This window comes from Pagrus pagrus, assembly GCF_965226575.1.
Source record: "Pagrus pagrus genome assembly, chromosome: 22".
NCBI lineage: Eukaryota > Metazoa > Chordata > Actinopteri > Spariformes > Sparidae > Pagrus > Pagrus pagrus.
Genome location: NC_140204.1, coordinates 23,001,802 through 23,019,130, shown reverse-complemented (window position 1 = coordinate 23,019,130; position 17,329 = coordinate 23,001,802). Strand labels below are relative to the sequence as shown.

The window sequence follows — 17,329 nt, the reverse complement described above, 5'->3', positions numbered from 1 at the left end:
GCTCAGGCTGTGTGACGAGCAGTACGTTCGTTCTCGGATTGGTCTCTCGTTTATTTGTCACGTGACAGCTACCTAGTCACTGTCGTGCTGTTAAACAATAATGGCAGGGAGGATACAGGATACAGTCACTTTATTGTGGTGTGTATTTGCTTTCCTAGGTTTTCATATGGTTTTAATTGCTTGTGGCATTTTGTTTATTATGCTTTGTCAGCTGAAGCAAACCATGTTGCCTTCAGTGTTTAGTGTTTGAGAACCGCGGTCTTTTTTACAATGCCCACAAGAGGGCTACAGCACCACCCGCTGTAAAAATGAACGAAATGACTCAAAAAAGATTTGTTCAATTTACTGTTCGAGAGTAAAAGATCCGAGTCAGTAAAAAGAGTCGAACTTCCCAACACTACTTGCTTGAGGCACTGAATTGAATGTGCGAAGCATTTGGCTAGGAGGGGCAGGTGGGCGAGGGCGTTAAATGTAGCACTCTGATTGGCCAAAAGCGTTTCACTCCACTTTCACGCAGATTGTTGTGGCTCAGCGGCAGAATCAACTTCATAGATTGAACTTGAATAGAAACTGAAACCGGCGAACTGCGAGATGCAACAAAATGCGTACGTGGAGAGCAGCAATTCGTACAAGCGTACTTAAATCTGTGTGAAGTGACACGGGGAGACACGGCGTGGCCTGGCACTCACAACGTGTCTGCTGGAGAACGTTAGAGTACCTTTCTCTAGATCTTTGACTGAGATGTGGAAGTGCTGCAGCAGTGATTGATTCTTCCCATCCAACAAGTGGAAGAGAAAGAAGTCCTGTGTTTTAGCACCGTGCACGCCCGTGTGCACATAGCGCAGAAGGTTCATGTCCACCTTCTCCTGCGTGCAGTTTCTCCCGGCTGTCAGTGTCACCCAGTCTTGACCCTCCTGAGACAGGACCAGTCACAGTAAGGAACACCACACCTCCCAGAGTCACCCCAGTGCTTACAGAGACAGTCTGCTGTAGTCCAAAATGACACATTCTGTGGCACTGCACCAACCTTCAGCTGAAGTATTCCTTGTGCAGGAACACTCTCGAATATGTACATGACCTCTGAAGAAGGAGTGTCACTGTCCTGTGCGAACAGTGTGAGCTGGATATAAGCCTGGCCTCTCCCAGCTCCACCTCCAGCCCATTGTTCCTGAAGGACAGAAGATGGAGACAAGGTTCACGTTTATCTTCTACATTCAGTCGTGTGCCCCTGGTACACAGCTTTAACACCATGCGTACTATGCACGCAGTCTTTTCAGTGTGATTACTGTGATGTTGTAAGATGTCAAAAATGGTAAGAGAAGTGTGAATTAGGGTAAAATGTTATTTCGAGCTGTGTTATTTTCATTAAATTGTGTGACAGGGTTACACCTATAGTTTAAAAAACCTTCACTATGATTACACAGTGGTGCATGAGTTGTTAACTTTGTTTTTACTGTCCTCTGTAAATATGTTTGTCAGTGTGCATTATGATCATTATAATGATAATGATCCTTGTGTAAATAAACAAATAAATACATGATCTTTACATACATAAATGAAGATTATTGTCTGTATTATAGGGGAGTAGGAATATCTTCAGGTGTAACCGGCACTATATAAGGGCTGTAGCAGTGCTTAATGGCTGTGCTACATGATACAATGGCTGCTTTGGCGTTGCTGGAGGACAACGCCAATGTGCAATTCAGGCTAGAGCGAGTTTTCAAGGACCGTACTGATGATCTGGCCCATGATGATGACATCATCAGGCAGGGAGAGTGCGGGGATCCCCTCTCCTCCTCCAGGTGCTTGCATACTCTCTGTTGGCCTCTGGCTTGAAATCAGACCACTTTTTTTAACTCCTCCAAAGTGGCTCTGAACTCGCAGCGTTCACCACTTCTGTCACTTTCTGCCATTTCACTCGCCAGAACTGAAGCCTCCAAATAAAACTCTTTTGATCAATCATGACTTCAAGTTAATGGTCTGTAAAATTATGCTTCCTGTTCTTCGGCTGCATCTTTGCTTTATAACATTTGTCCTCAACAATAAAACTACATTTTCACCTTTTGAATGCAAACAAGGTAATTGGGGGCGTGTTTAGAGCCATTTATAGTAAATTGTGGGGATGGTCAGACGCAGATTTCAGGATGATTGAGATATATGAAGAAAAAGACATGTGGGACCAGATGTAGCTACGCAGGGTTTTATAAATCTGACAAAGAGACTGCATATGCATGTTTCCAGTTTTGTGTGTACACAAATTTCTACAACAGAATACAGTTATATACATTTGGCCCCAGGGATAGTTAATAAAGTTGACCGGACATTAAATGCTACTACCTTTGCAGCCCACTTTGAAATCATTATAAAGTAACTGTTTATTAATCTGCTATTATGTTCATCACATTCAGTCAATATTCTTGTTCAAAGTAAAGAAAATTAATTTGTTCCAACACTTTGCAAGTCTGCGTTATTCATTTAAGTTTTATATCGCATTTCTAACGTGACGATACTAACACCAACTGATCAGGTATGGTTAATTGTTTCTATAGTAGTATGTATTTTAAAGTTACAAGGATATATCTTATTACAATTAGTAAAGAAAATGTTGTAGAATCTCTATTTGTTTAGTGGTAGAGTTAGGAATTATTCACTCTTTTAGTTTAAAAGCTGGTCTTTCTTTGGGAGTGGGCAACCTCCCCAGTCTGTGTAGCATCAGTGTGATAGTTTTGTGGTGGTTAGGTTGGGACAAACTGATTTTGGACAAAATCAGTCATTGTTAAATCAAGAGACAAAGACCACAGAGGATGAGAAAGATTAATTGTTACATCCTGCAACATCTGGACAGATCAGTAACTGAGGCATCAATGACAGCACAGACACTGAGAGATGTAGAAAATGACATTTATTTACAAATAGATCATTTGCAGAGTGAATTCAAAGTTTCTGTAAAAGATTGTCATACTAAAACATGGTTCTGTAGTCTCTAACTTGTACAAGTGTGACACAGTGAGCATAAAATACATGCACATATTTGTACACTCTGTTCCTGTCACCAAAATAGATCTGATTACAAAATATAGTGCTCAATATAAACATCTGTGGTGTTCTGTTTCGCTAGCTGACTCATTATTCATATTTCACAAGTTCTGAAAATGCACATTTGAAATTATTCTTCCTCTGGGTGTTGTATATTAAAATAATGGAGCTGCTAAAGCTTAGCAAAAATAGACTCTACAGTCTCTGTGGATTTTTCTGCATATCATTACAGATGTGCAGGTTCTGCATTTTCAACAGCAAATACTGATGTGTCATTGTTGGCTGAGGACACTGGGAACAAACATGAAGTGTTTTCTTTCAACAGCAGTGCAGGCAAAACTAGTGTTAAAAGACAGTGATAGAAACTCAAAATCAGGCAAAGGCAAAAAGGAAAGCATTCTGATGGACAGCCTGTTTGCAAAGAATATCTAGAGAGCTTCCTGGCTGTGTGTGGTGAAGCAATGCAATACAATCTGACTGTAAAGGTGCAATACATAAGAATTTCTGTTGAAAACATGAAAATAATTACCAAAATGATCAACAGAATGTGAAGGAATAACAGTTTGACAATAAAATGTCTATGTAATGTGATGATAGATGTCTACTGAAGTTAGCATGCTAACCAGCTAGCCCTGGCCTGTCCAGGTCCAAAGCTCCTGTGGTTGCGATGTGAACACCAATTCACAGCTGCTAGCTGCACGGCTAACTGAGCAGCTACGGCTGGCAGCAGGTACTCTGATCACTGCTGTCATATGCTGTCCCCTATTTGTTTTGAGTTTGAATACAGCAGGTGGACAGTTTTTACATATTACACCTTTAAACTCAGAATTCTGAGGAAAAAAAGTCAGACCTAAAATTTTTTAGTGGACCTGATCCTCTTCTGTAGGTTTGCTATGCCTCCTTTTACAAAAAAGAATAAAGGGCTCAATGATAAAACAGAAATGATAAAACAGAAATACACAGCAGTCAGCCTTGCCATGTGCCTTTAGTAACCAGAAAAGAATGGGTTATTGAAATTGCCAGCACCAGCTGCTTATGAAGCTTGACACAGGACAGCTAGCAACATGGGATTTGGTCTAAAATGTCAATTTATCTTCAATTTGTAAGTATTTCTGAGTGGGATGAAGGAAGAAATGTGTCTCTTAATTCAGCAGGAAGTGATTGTTTCCCTTTATAGGGATAATAACACATACTGTGTATTTTGAGCTGACAGCCTTTAGCTTGGCAGGTTGGGGGAGATTTCTAAAATGGATGTTTACTTGATTGATGTAGTTTTTACTTTTGAAATTTAAGCCACTTTGTGTAGTGAACATCCACTATATGATAATAATAATAATAATAATAATAATAATAATAATAATAGTGAAACCAATGACTGGACATGCAGCTGCTTAAGATGTTTCAATCTGCCTTAATGTCTATGCTGCTGATTTACAGGCAGCAAATGGAGAAGCTCTGAGAGAACAGCGTGGGAGGCAAAAGGAACTATAACTTTTCAATGAGGAACTAACATCAGTAAGGGGTCTCACCAACGGGCTCCTCCCCACTGCATCAATCTCATCCATTGGGGAATAATAGTGTAGAAGCTAAAAGAAAAATAAGTTAGAGTGAATTGGTTTTCCACTAACTGATGATGCATGTCAGAGAGGCTGATGAACTGAATGGAGAGGTCCTCAGTGAGTCGACAAGCAGCTCTGCCTCAGACAAAGAGCTCTGACGTCCTCTGCTGGCAGCTTCAGGTAGGTAAGGTACAACTCTTTTCACAATAGTTCAACCTGTCCGACTTCACTACCTTCTAAGGGCTTGTAAACTGAAAACATGACCTGCAAAGAAAAACTTAACTGGCCAAAATAATGAATTTACATATGTGGCCCCACTTCGTCCACAGAATCTACTGCTTCACTCGCTCAGTCAGATAAACTGGATCCAAAATGTTCCTGCATATAGGCTTTATTGCTGAAGACCCAAGCAGCCAGCTTTATATTCACAGTATGAGTATAGCTTATAGTGTTTTTACCTTTTTTGAGTTCTTCCTGTCACTCTCAGAAGCACCTCAAATATCAACAACTCGAAGCTAAAATAATTCCTAACACCTGGAGTGAGAGGTTAGAGACATACTCTGCAGGATTTATAGGTCGCCATTTGTAAACAAATTATTCAACGTCGTCCCCTCCTCAACAGGCGAGACGGACAGAGGCAGAGCAGTGGTTCAGAAAGCTAGAGAGTGAATGAAAAGGAGGAGCGCCATCTAGAGAAACACCCACAAGCTCACCAAAATTTTTAAAAACAGTCATTATCTACCTGTGCCGACAGAAAGTCCACAAAACAATTCTGAAGCTCCACAGCACATGAGTGTTGCAGCATTCTCCTGAACAACTGAAGTAGCTGGGGACGTTTTAAAACTTTAATAAAACCAGCCTGAAAAATGTAAAGAGGCTCCATATAGCTCTTTTGACGTAATCCAATTCTCTTAAATATCTGAGGTTCCAATTTGATTTTAATAAGACATTACTTACACCCTCTACACATGGTCCAGCTCGTGCACCCACTTTAAACAGCGTGCACACTAATGCTAAACTTATCCTGTAATCCCGTCTGCGGTTTTGTGTCTGCTCTACCTTAGTTTGTGTGTGTGTGTGTGTGTGTGTGTGTGTGTCAGTCATTCAGCCCTGCCCTCAGTCAAACAGACACACAGACCTGCAGCTCTTTATGACGGCCCGAGGGAAGAGCAGAGAGACGGACACGGCCATGTAACCTGGTCGCTTCATTTTTTCAGAATGCCAACCTCACACTGTGCACATCATTGCCTGGGGGATACACAACACTGCTCAGAGGTTGAAGATCAGAACATCCTGAACACAGAAAAATACTAAGAAAATAAGAAACTGCAGTCAGAGTGCAGGGTTTCTGCAGATAGAGACACTGCCACACACTCCTGGGAGTCAGCATAGTATACCTTCAACTAGTCAGTCAGTCGTCTGATGAAGAAATGATCGTCTAGTCCTGCAGTTCACAACAAGGGCACTGGCTGGATGTGTCGATCACTCGATGAGCAAAATTAAATGAGATTTTTCAAAGAAAAAGCCAGTGATGCACCCCGATATCCTCTTTAGAGAACAAGAATATTAACAACCTTGTGCAGAGGCCTAGTGCAAAATACAGTGACTGTCTCAACTTAAATGTTGCTTATGAACAAAAGTGACAGCTCACTGAAGGAAAAACCTTTTTTATGACTTGAGATTGTAGTTTTCAACATCATTTCTCACTGCTAAAGGTGACTTCTAATGACAAACTACATTGCTAAGGCCACCACCAATTTTAACTGAATCATCTAAACCACTTATCTGGAAGTGAAGCTGAAAATTATTCTCCAAGTGATAAACCAAACTGTCCTTAATAATGGCCCATCATACTGCATTTTGCAGAGGTACTTTGTTGTTCAATCTTGATTTAAAGCTGGTGCATAACTTTAAAATTTCAGAACTGAGTACACTACCAGACTCTTCTTTTTCTTTAAATGTTGATATGAGGAACACAGAGAATTTCCCCGATAAGGTGAACTGAAGATGATTTTTCCACTTTCAGTGTTTTTGTTTATTTGATTGTCCCTTGCTCTCCAGTGGTAGGTTCATAAAATCAGTCTGATTTATTGCATGCTCCCTGGCCTTAACAGTAAACCAGGTGTTCTCTGTATTAAAGGGCTCCTTTTGATTTTTCTACTTATCGGGTTTACATTCAGTTTTTCTCACCAAAACACAGTGTGTGTATCCTTGAGGCCTAACAAAGTGTTGAATGCATTTTCTGCCTCATAAAACATAACATAACCATACCAAACAATGTGATAAGTCATGTCAGGATACATTTTTGATTCGATTCCATTGATGGAGAAATTGCTGTCGCAGGTAAAGCTGTTTGCTGCTTTTTTTTTTAAATTAACAACCTTAAAGAACCATCACCATCATAACAAATCTGAAGTCACCCATTGGCTTCAACCCAAGCAAGACATCAGAGACACCGCGAGTAAACAGAACGTCAATTCTACAATTTAATCTAGGAGCGGCTATTTTGATTTCATTCTAACTTTATTTGAAATTATTTGCGATCCAAGACTGAAAACGGCAAAACAGCAACTAGTGCCCCCTAACCTTTCAAACTTTTTTAGTGAGGACTTGTTTTTGGCTATAACAAAATCAAGCACGTTCAAAGACTTTCAGAGTGTCTGGTACTCATCACGACAATGTGAACTGCACTCGATCGCATTCAATCAAAACAACTTGCCATGACATGAGAGTAAATTCTGTTCCAAGGGTTTTCAGATTGTAAAAAATTATCTAGGATTGGCAACATGTGTTTCCAATGCAGTGATAAGTGGTTTAAATAATTGGGTTACACTGGAATTACTAATAAGTGTTGGAGTCCTGCACTCCCTTTAATTAAAGGCAATATACAACCGAAGCAAGAAGTCTGCAAGCAGTAGGCATAATCACACCTTTTATATATGTAGATAGAAATTACGGAACCAAATTTTAATAGTAACTAGTTGAGAGACTTTAAGCTCCAGCAAGATGTGCTCAGGATGAATGTGTTGGAAAGAACAACTGGCATGTGAAACAAAGCTTAGAATCCATTTTAGAACCTCAACATAAAAGATCCTCAAAAAAAAAAGCTGGAAGCTGGCAACATAGAACAATCTCCAGCTTGAAGACCAAAACATACTCTGTGTAAGGACACAAATGCAGATGCTTCAGGCTACAAACTCAAACGCTGGTGTTGCGGCGTTCTACCCTTTCACACTGGCCAAAAAACCCACTATCACCCGCCAACATCTGGCCTCTGTGCGCATTGTGCATGTAAATTATTAGGATTTGTTCCCAGGTCAATTAACCCTGCAGTAGTCACAGGTATTTATCGCCACCAGCTCAGCTGTGATGTGAACACAACAGCCCTTCAGGCTCAATGCTATGACGTGAGTTGAAGTTAAAGCTGCTGGCTTGGTAATATCTTTCCACCCGTCTCTGTCGAGCAGCTCTGGACATCGTTCAGTCAGCGGCAAGTTTGAAAGAGACGCCGAAGTTATGAAAAAAGAAACCGTTGTTTGTGGCTTGCACGTGGTCTGAGCCTGTCAGCTGCCTCATCTGTACTGTGCATGTGCAACTCTCGGATATCAGAAAGAAGAGAGATGTCTCACTCCTTAGACACTTCTGTTTCAGAATGTTTTTAAGACAAGTTTCACATTTTGTCTGGATGTGTCCTGATGAAGTATATGATCTGCTGCTTTCTACTCACTGAAAGTGACACACAAGGGGAACAAAACAAACTCATCCACTGGAGATGTGGAAGGAGCTCGTTGCAGATTACTAGCAGTTTTACCTCATATTTTGGTGTAAAAGTGGTATTAGAAAATATTTCTAATAAAATCCAACAATTTTGGATTTTGGAGCCCGACTGAGATATAGGCTGGCTGATGTTATCGATCGACATTGGCCTATCAGTGGTATTAGAGTATATGTTGCTCAATATGAAAAACTTTCAAGAGATTATAATGCAGTAAAAGATATTTTGAGTAATTTGAAATTATTAAATTCCTGGTGAAGTTTACTGTTTATGCACCGATGTTATTTTACACTGTGAATTTTATTGTTTAACTGTAAATATCCCGCCTCTGTTACATGTCTTTGTCACCAGTGTTTGATAACCACATTTGGGGGATGATTGCAAATAAAGTGACTGATTTTGCCTCAGTATCGTTAATGGCAAGCATTGGTCAGGCTCTAGATTACACTATACAATATGGACGTGGACATAAGATGCCCTTTTGTTACATAGTACAATTAGAGGTCTGCATACACCATCACATTCCTCACATGCATACTAGAAAAGAATGATGAAAATTATGAAATCTCCTGACAAGAGAAAAGTACAGAAGAAGATCAGGGTAGTCTGAAAAAAAGTCAGGATTCTGAGAGACAATGTTAGAATTTATCCTGAGGAAAAGTAGGAATCTCAGATTTCAGAGATTGAAGTCAGAATTCTGGGGGGAAAAAAAGTCAAAAGTCTGACTTTAATCTCAGCATTCTGAGAAAAAACTTTTTTTTCTCTTCTTTTTACAGTGGCCCTGATCCTCATCCGTTGAAGAGCTCCTTTGTTTGTTGTATTTTTCGTTGAACAACAAGAAAACTCTTTGTGGGGAAAAAAGGAAAAGATATTCGTGTGTGACGAGAAAACACATCATGTGGGCTAATCATCAGAAACGGATACTTAAAATACAAGAGTGAGTTTTAGTTTGAGAGATGCAACAAGCAACAAGAGGACGATGTTTTTTCCCAGTCATGGCAGCTCAATCTGACATGAGAACACCTTACTCTGACCAGTATGTCATTTGTGTTTGTGCCCTTACACACAGTATATTTCAGGCATTTTAAACATTGACCCCGCTAATATATCCCATCATCAACCACCAATAACAAAGCTCCCAGCACTGAAACATGCAGAGGTTTATAAATAACCATTAATATATCATATAAAACACTGACCTATTCCAGCAGAAAGTTTCTCTTCAACAGCAGAGTCCTGGTGTCTGAATTCAAATAAAGAAACAAGTCCAGCTGAAATGTCACTGTTAAAACAAGTCAATAACATTACAAACAACTATATGAGATGTAGATTGCATTCCTGCAACCATTCTGCCGAAAGATGTATTTTTCCTATTTCAGCATCACAATAACATTCCTGTACTCCAGTGCAGCTACAACAGGGATGTTTCAAACTGAACAATCCCAGACAGAAGAGGCAACGTCTCCCCACGAGCCTCTATAGACCACAATGTAGTGCAGCCACACGACACGCTGCCAGCAACAACTTCCACATCTAATCAGAGGATAATTCTTTTTTTTTACAACTTGGTTGAGTTCTGTATCAATGCTATGTAGCTATTCTAGTTTGCTAGAGCAGCTAGATACCAGCTATAGTGCTATTACCGTTTTCATTTCTTCGTTCATTAGTAACCATTAGCTCGCCAGGCTAATGTAACATGTTACATTTGAAAATAACCAAAACTGACCCCATACTTGATATGGAGACCTATCAGGTAGTACAACTCTACACCTCTGATCCTATTTATATATATTTTGGCCATCATTGCCATTGTTTAAAGGGGTGAGAAACAGTCAGGTGATCAGGATGTGAACAAACAGTTCATCATTCAAAACCATTTTATGAAAGTGAGCACAAATGAAATGCAGCCTATTATTCATAACAGACCGTTTGGGTTGTTTTCCCTTTCACTAATCTGGGGGTTTGGAGAAAGCCTGTCTGACCAGACTTATTTGTGAGGTCACTTCATTTCCAGATCTCTGCAATAACTTGGTCATGTTATAACTACAGATAGAAATGACTGCCAAAATTATGAAAATGAGCCCAGAGTTGTAATAAACCAGAACTATCCTTTAAAAAGATGATGCAGGCTGAGTGGAAAATGAGTACACCAAAAAGGTACATTATGATGCTTCATCACAAATTGATGAGATCTATCAGTGTAAGAGGATCTGAGGAGGACTTGTTCTTCAGCGTTAGAACTACACTAAACCACGTTCTCAGGGTGGTCGTGTAGGCCACAGATGACATAAGCTGTCCTGCAACCAGACAGTCTTGGGGTCACTCCCAGCAACATGAAACCCTGCCTACTCAAAATGAGTCACTCTGTATAAGAGCATCAGCTGATCAACTGAAATATGTCATGGAAAAGCACTGACATATCAAAGGTCCATAGACCATAGAAAATGGCTACAGATTTCCCAACCTCTCCATGGCAACTTGGCCAACATGGCTGTTAGCGCTGTGGGTCCGAACTGGACCTGACCTGAACTCTAACGTGGCAAAAAAACACCCTCGACTGCTTCATCAGTGGAAGGTGACATGACAACAGCAGAGAAGTGTGTGTGTGTGTGTGAGCAGGGATCAGGAGAGGCAGAGGGAGCTGGGGGAGGAGGTCAGGGTGCAAACTGGGGTGGGGAGCCCATAGTAGGAGGGGTCAGTGAAGGGGAAGAGGAAGAGGAGGAAGAGGAGGACCCCCAGCAGGTAGGACGAGAGGACGGTGATACGGTGCGGGTGCTCCAAAGCTGTGCTGATGGCGGGGAAACCCATGTAGTTACAGAAGGAGTGGCAGAGCACCGGACCCATCAGGTGACCTGCAACACAGAGGAAGAGGAAACACTGAAAATGGATGTGACCAGTACACAGCATTTGGTACAGGATGTTCCGTCCGGTTAATGACATTATGTTTTCGGTTGTGTATGACCTGTGAGTTGAATTCATTCATTCAATGAATGAATTAGCTTAATACAGACCAATTGTTTTTGTGTAATAACCATGTAGCAAGAGTCTGTCTGACAGAAACTAATGACAAACCAGTTAAAAGAGCCTCTAATGTCACATAAGTCTACTGCTTGTGAGCATTTTTTAAAGCTAGAGCAACAGAGGACACTGAAAGATTGGAGGATGGTGGATTGGATGAAAACTATGATCCAACGTTGTTGAACTAAAGTTGGGTTTAGGTTTGGAAACTGAAATAGAACTGCACAATTAATGGATTTATTATCAAAAATCAAATTAAGACTAAGTGCAACATCCAAACTGCAAGAAGCTGTGTGACAAACAGCATTATGATGAAGTATTGTTGAGCTGCAGAGGCGACCCAGTCTACAAATGTTCTCCAGATGTAAGAAAACATGTTTGTTTGGTACAGACCCCAACAAATGTCACATCATCATCATACATTTTCCAGCCTAAAAGGAAAATTATGATGTAAAAATGATCATTACCACCAATTGTGAATCATATCACATTTGGTGGTACTGGCATGAAAAAGCTATTGGCAGACCAGAAGTGTCAAACCTAAAGCAAACACAGAAGGCTGTTACAGGTGTAAGATGTAAATAGGAGGGTCACCTGTTCTGATGAAGATGAAGGCAGTGTAGGCCCCAAACACTGCTGTGTAGGAGAACTGGAACACTGTTGGGACCACAGAAACATGGTGCATCATCAGCTGCTTCCTAATACTGTTCTTCAACTCTGACAGTGTGATGCAGTCATCGTGAATGCACTTCACTGTGAATACACGACACATCATTAAACACACTAATTCTCACCTGCAGAGAGGAAGATCCCTGACAGTGTGCCCTGTCTGAACCTCAGCAGCTCGATCACATGGTGAAAGTGAGCTGGAAGAGACACAACAGTGTTATGAGAATTACATGAGCAATGTATCTGCTGCTTTCAAAACCCTGTCCTTGTGACTGCTACTTGATTCAGAACAAAATGCAGCAACAAAATAAAGTCACAAAATTCCAAAATAGGAATGTTAGTCCACTTTAAGACAACTATGATCTCCTGAGGTGCAGTTTAACAGCTGGCTGGTTCGTCTTGTAGTGGTGAGGATTCGTCAACTCTATCTGTTTATTAGCATCCCTGCTATCATTTGATCATTCTTACTAAACTAAAGGTCCGACAGTGCTCGTCTCTGTGAGACTGCTTAGCCTGCTGCCCCCGCAGCCTGACCCGGGATAATCATTAGAAAAGGGATGACCCCTGGTCAGAACCTCCGTTCTGCCTTTCCACTGTGGACAGTACCCTTAAATGTAGGCAGTGTTGTTACTGGCCCGTTTTCGGGGTAACCGCTTTCACTTCTCTAGCAGTTAGAAAACAACAGGGGAGACTGATCTTATCTCTGAATAAGCTGCTGCATTTATTAACTGACAAACAGTGACCTGAACTCTACATTACTGCCTGACTGACAACATATACGTATACTGCTAACCTTTTTTTCCTCTGCTCTGCCACATACTCACTACACACAGCACAAATGTGTGGTTGTCAATTGCAACAAGGAAACAAGTTTTACTTGAGAAAAGGCTGCAGGCAGTAAGACAGGAGACTGCTGAAAGAACAGGAGTTTAGGAACTATACTATACTTTAGTCCCTCCTGAGATTTTGAAGGTGATTCGCCTGCAGATAAAGTGTGACACTGGCAGAACTCACCCACTCCAAAGAAGAGGGGGCAGGTGAAGATGGCAGTGGAAGGACCAGCGCAGGGCACCAACATGGGCAGCATGCAGGCTCTGAAGACCAGCTCCTCTGTTAACGGTGCCACCACCTGATTCCTCAACCAGCGCATGTCGCTGAAACACAACATCCAGAACCACGGGTCTGCATGAAGACAGAGACAGAGGAGGAGGTCATTTCATCTGTTGAAGAGAAAGCGCGGCATCACAGAATGACAAGTTTTACACTGAAACAAAATATTTTCCTACAGCAAGTATTTGGCAAAGAAAGGGCTGCTGTTGTGTGGCTTTTGAGGTGATGGAAATACAACACAGTGTAGGCAAAGTTACAATCTGTCAAAGGTATCAAATTGAACCAAGATTGGAGCCAAATTTGAAACAACATTAAAATCCATGATGTTTTAAGACTCAAAAGAGAGGACACAAACAAGAAGCATGATGGTTGTCTCACCAAAGGCCACCCGGATCCCATCCATGAAGCTCCAGGGACAGTCCATAGCCAACTGCATGAGAGGGCCCAGAAACAGGACCTGCAGCAGAGGACCAGACACAAAAGACAGGTTTGGAATTGTGGCAGGGGCCTGGATTTAAGAAGCAGCTTATTACTGCATCTGATCATTTTGGCATGAAAGCAATGAAATAAATGTATGACATATTAAAAAAAATGTTTTAATGTTGTCACCCAAAATAAAGGCAACTGACCTATTTTTATTATTTTACTATGCTTTATGTAGAGCTGTACAGGTCCACTTACTGTGGACTGCCTGTCTGATATGGGAACCCTAATGTCACCATTCAATTTAACATCCAGTGTAACAGTTTAAAGGGTAACGACACCAATCTGACACATTAAAGTGTGTTAACAGGTGTTGGGGAGTACTACTGCATACGTGAAAAAGTAATATAATACTTTTTTTCAATATTCAAGTACACATATACAGTACGTACAGATCTACTTTTTATTTTTATGCAAGTACACTTTTACACAATTTCTTTTTTTGTACTCGAGTAAAATATTATGATATTATTTGCACTCTTGGTGTCTTTAAAAATAATCCTGGGAAGTCCTGTCTTGTGTGGTCATAATAATCCTAACAATCATCAGGGGTTCCTTAAGAATGGAACAGTTGCACTGCCTCAGACTCAACTCTGGTAACATCACTCCACTTCCAGTATCAGAGATGTAAAATGATTAATAACGTTCAAATCAAGCATTTAATATACAAAATGTATTGGTGATATGTTCTCTGAAAAAGAAATTCAACAGTGATCTCTGTAGAATTTGAGCTGAGCTATGACTCTGAAGGCAGTGCAATTTAAAGGACTTAAACGTACTGTAATTGCCTTAATGAACTGCCTGAGTTGCAACTAACGATTACTTTCATTATCTATTAATCTAGCAAATATTTTTACAATTCATCATTCAGTCTATTGAATTTCAAACAATTGTGAAAAACAGAGCTCAAAGTGATGTCTTCAAATGTCTCCTATTGTCCAACCAGCAGTCCAAAACCCAAAGCCTCTTCATTTACCCTCATAGATGACAAAGAAAAGCAGCAAATCTTCACATTTAGGATGCTGCAACAAGCTATGTTTGACATTTTTGTGAGAAAAATGGCTAAAAAGATTAATTGTTTATCAAAATAGTTGGTGATGGTTTTTCTTCAATTAACTGTCTAATCACTGAAGCTCTAGTCACAGCTACGCTATAATAACTAGCTTCCTATTGTTTTTAAAACACCTGCATGCAATGTTTCTTTCACGCCCCCCCATCCCCCACAGCCAAATTTGGGACTGCATTTAAAGTGACACTTGGTGGTTAAATTTGGCTCATAGTAGTAGAAACTTCAAACCAGACAATGGATCATCATCATCGTTGAAGATTTGTTTCTTACCATTGTGAGCAGCAGAGGAAGCATGATGGCAGGAATGAGGCCTTCAAATCGCATCCCCATGAGAGCCAGTAATGATGGGCCAGTCTGACACACACACACACACACACACACACACACACACACACACACACACACAAACAAACAAATTAGTCAGACTATCTGATAATAACACGTCAGACAGCAACTAGACAGCATATATACGGCCAAAAGAATAAATAGTCAGGTGTTAGAACATGATGGTGAGATCAGTGCTATCTGAGACATGGACTCACCCTGACTCCTGTGAATTCTCTCCATGCCCACACAAAGAGAGGCGACAGGCCGGACACGATCAGCACACTGGTGAAGCGTCTCTTTATCACAGTGGGGTGATCCCTGAGAACAGAGTGCAGTGGAGACATAATCTCACCATCATCAACAGCACAGAAGACCTCAGGCTGCCACAGCCAGCGAAGCACCCACAGCATTCACATACTTTACCAGGCCTGAAGTGATTTCATTCTTACAGTGTTCGTCCACCACATGACTAACAGATGCCGTTTTAAACCTTTTTTTTTTATTGTTAGGCCAATTAACCTTGGGGGAAAGCCAGGTCCCCAGGAAGTGCGCCATTTCACACAGTGGCCAAACAGTGTATTTACAAATACACCTGACACCAGAACCCGGACCTGTCAAATAATGGAAATCTGGGAACCAGATCCACGCAGATCCAAGAAATATCGGACCTGAACCCGGCCATGGGGCAACACCCGATCAGCAGCAGATGTCACAGATGATTGCTATTAATAAGATCATTAATTAACAAATTGTCAAAACAAAATGTTGTGTCTTATCACATGTAACATTAGTAGACCCACAATACTAGAACAGGACCCAACCTGGACCCGATTTTTTTTATAAAAAATGGATCTGAATCCAGATGGGGCCTGGGTAGGATGTTGGGCTCTAGGATGGGGGTGGATCCATGAAGACCTCTCGCACACAGACCCAAAAATCTTTTTCCAATATGCTTACATTGTGAAACAAGTAAAACGGTGCATACATTTTTGCAGTGTTACAGCCCACCCAAAATGACTTGTTTCGCTATCAGACTTTATATTCAGGCAATTACATTTGAAAGGTCTTACAGAACAGCCGCACGATTAAATCATTTCATCACAAATCATCTAGTAGAGAGCTAAACTGAATTCTCATTGGACTGAATGGGCGTCATCTTTGTGTCTAGTTCTTTAATAAATCAATGTCTAATACCGGGGAAGTCAAACTCTTTTGGCTTAATGCATCACTGAGCATCTTTTGTTGGAATGAGGAATGCCGTATCCATTTTTTTTAGTACACCCATGGGGACAACGAGCACACAAAGACCACATGTTCACTGAGGACCTGGATTAAATGAGGATTAGCACAGGTTCACTTCCCGGGGAATATTCCAGCAGCATGTTGCAGTGACAGGAGGAAAAGTTTCTGTATTCATACAAGTCCAGACAAACACCGTATCGCTCGCAGTCGGGTTCAGATGAGAGAGAAAAGGGTACTTGGCACATCTGCACACTCATTTCACTAAATTAAACCCTGAGGACATGTTTTACTTTAGCTGTGACTGTGCTCACATTTTGGAAGTGAAGTCATGCTTCATCAAACTACGGTGGGTGGTTTGTGGGATAAACAATGAAGCTGGGGGGTTAGGGGAATGAGTAGGGGCCCCCAAATAGGTTAGTCCGGCCCTGGCTGTAGCCTGACAAGTTGATGACTTAATAGCTACATTACAGGCCACACAGCTGGTGTCACTGTGAAAAACAGTATGAGGAGCTCCAGCTCAAAGACAGCATGTGCAAAGCTTATGTATCTAAAGCAAATATGATGTTAGTGACTTAACACTTTAAAGGACAGGTAATACTTTCCAAATGAACACAGTGCAACGGAAAGATGTGACCAGTAGAGTAACACAATGACACTGAGCTCACAGAGTGTTGTCTCCGGCTCACCTCGGCAGGTCACTCCTCCACACGTACAGACTGCCGACATAAGAACAAGCCAGCAGCAGACAGGACAGCACTGACACCCAGCACAAGCCATCTGGAGGCACGAAGTCGCCATTGCCGTGTTTCGTCTGCCCTGTCAGAAGGTTCGGTGATAAATCCTCCTCCTCTGCCATAACGACCGCCGCTGGACACTGAACCAAACAACTACTCGGCACCGGGCCGGTCGCTGGACCACCTAACAGGATCAGACACCCACCAACATGAGGCTGAAGGTGTCACAGATCTCTTTTCAAACCGTGAGCTAACACCGCTGTGGCGCGCTATATCGACGTCATCATATGTTTCGGAGGTGTTCTTC

The 17,329-nt window shown here is 41.3% G+C and overlaps 1 protein-coding gene across 1 annotated transcript; it reads right to left on the bottom strand.

The window, feature by feature from the left end:
- Positions 1–2,887: 2,887 nt before the first annotated feature.
- On the bottom strand, positions 2,888–17,311 carry rce1a (Ras converting CAAX endopeptidase 1a). Its single transcript, XM_084344974.1, has 8 exons — positions 16,975–17,311; positions 15,262–15,364; positions 14,990–15,073; positions 13,546–13,624; positions 13,072–13,239; positions 12,183–12,254; positions 11,983–12,045; positions 2,888–11,222 (listed from the first exon to the last, which is right to left on the bottom strand). The coding sequence occupies exons 1-8, from the start codon at positions 17,142–17,144 to the stop codon at positions 10,993–10,995; spliced, it is 969 nt and encodes a 322-aa protein (XP_084201100.1). The 5' UTR covers positions 17,145–17,311; the 3' UTR covers positions 2,888–10,992.
- Positions 17,312–17,329: the final 18 nt, after the last annotated feature.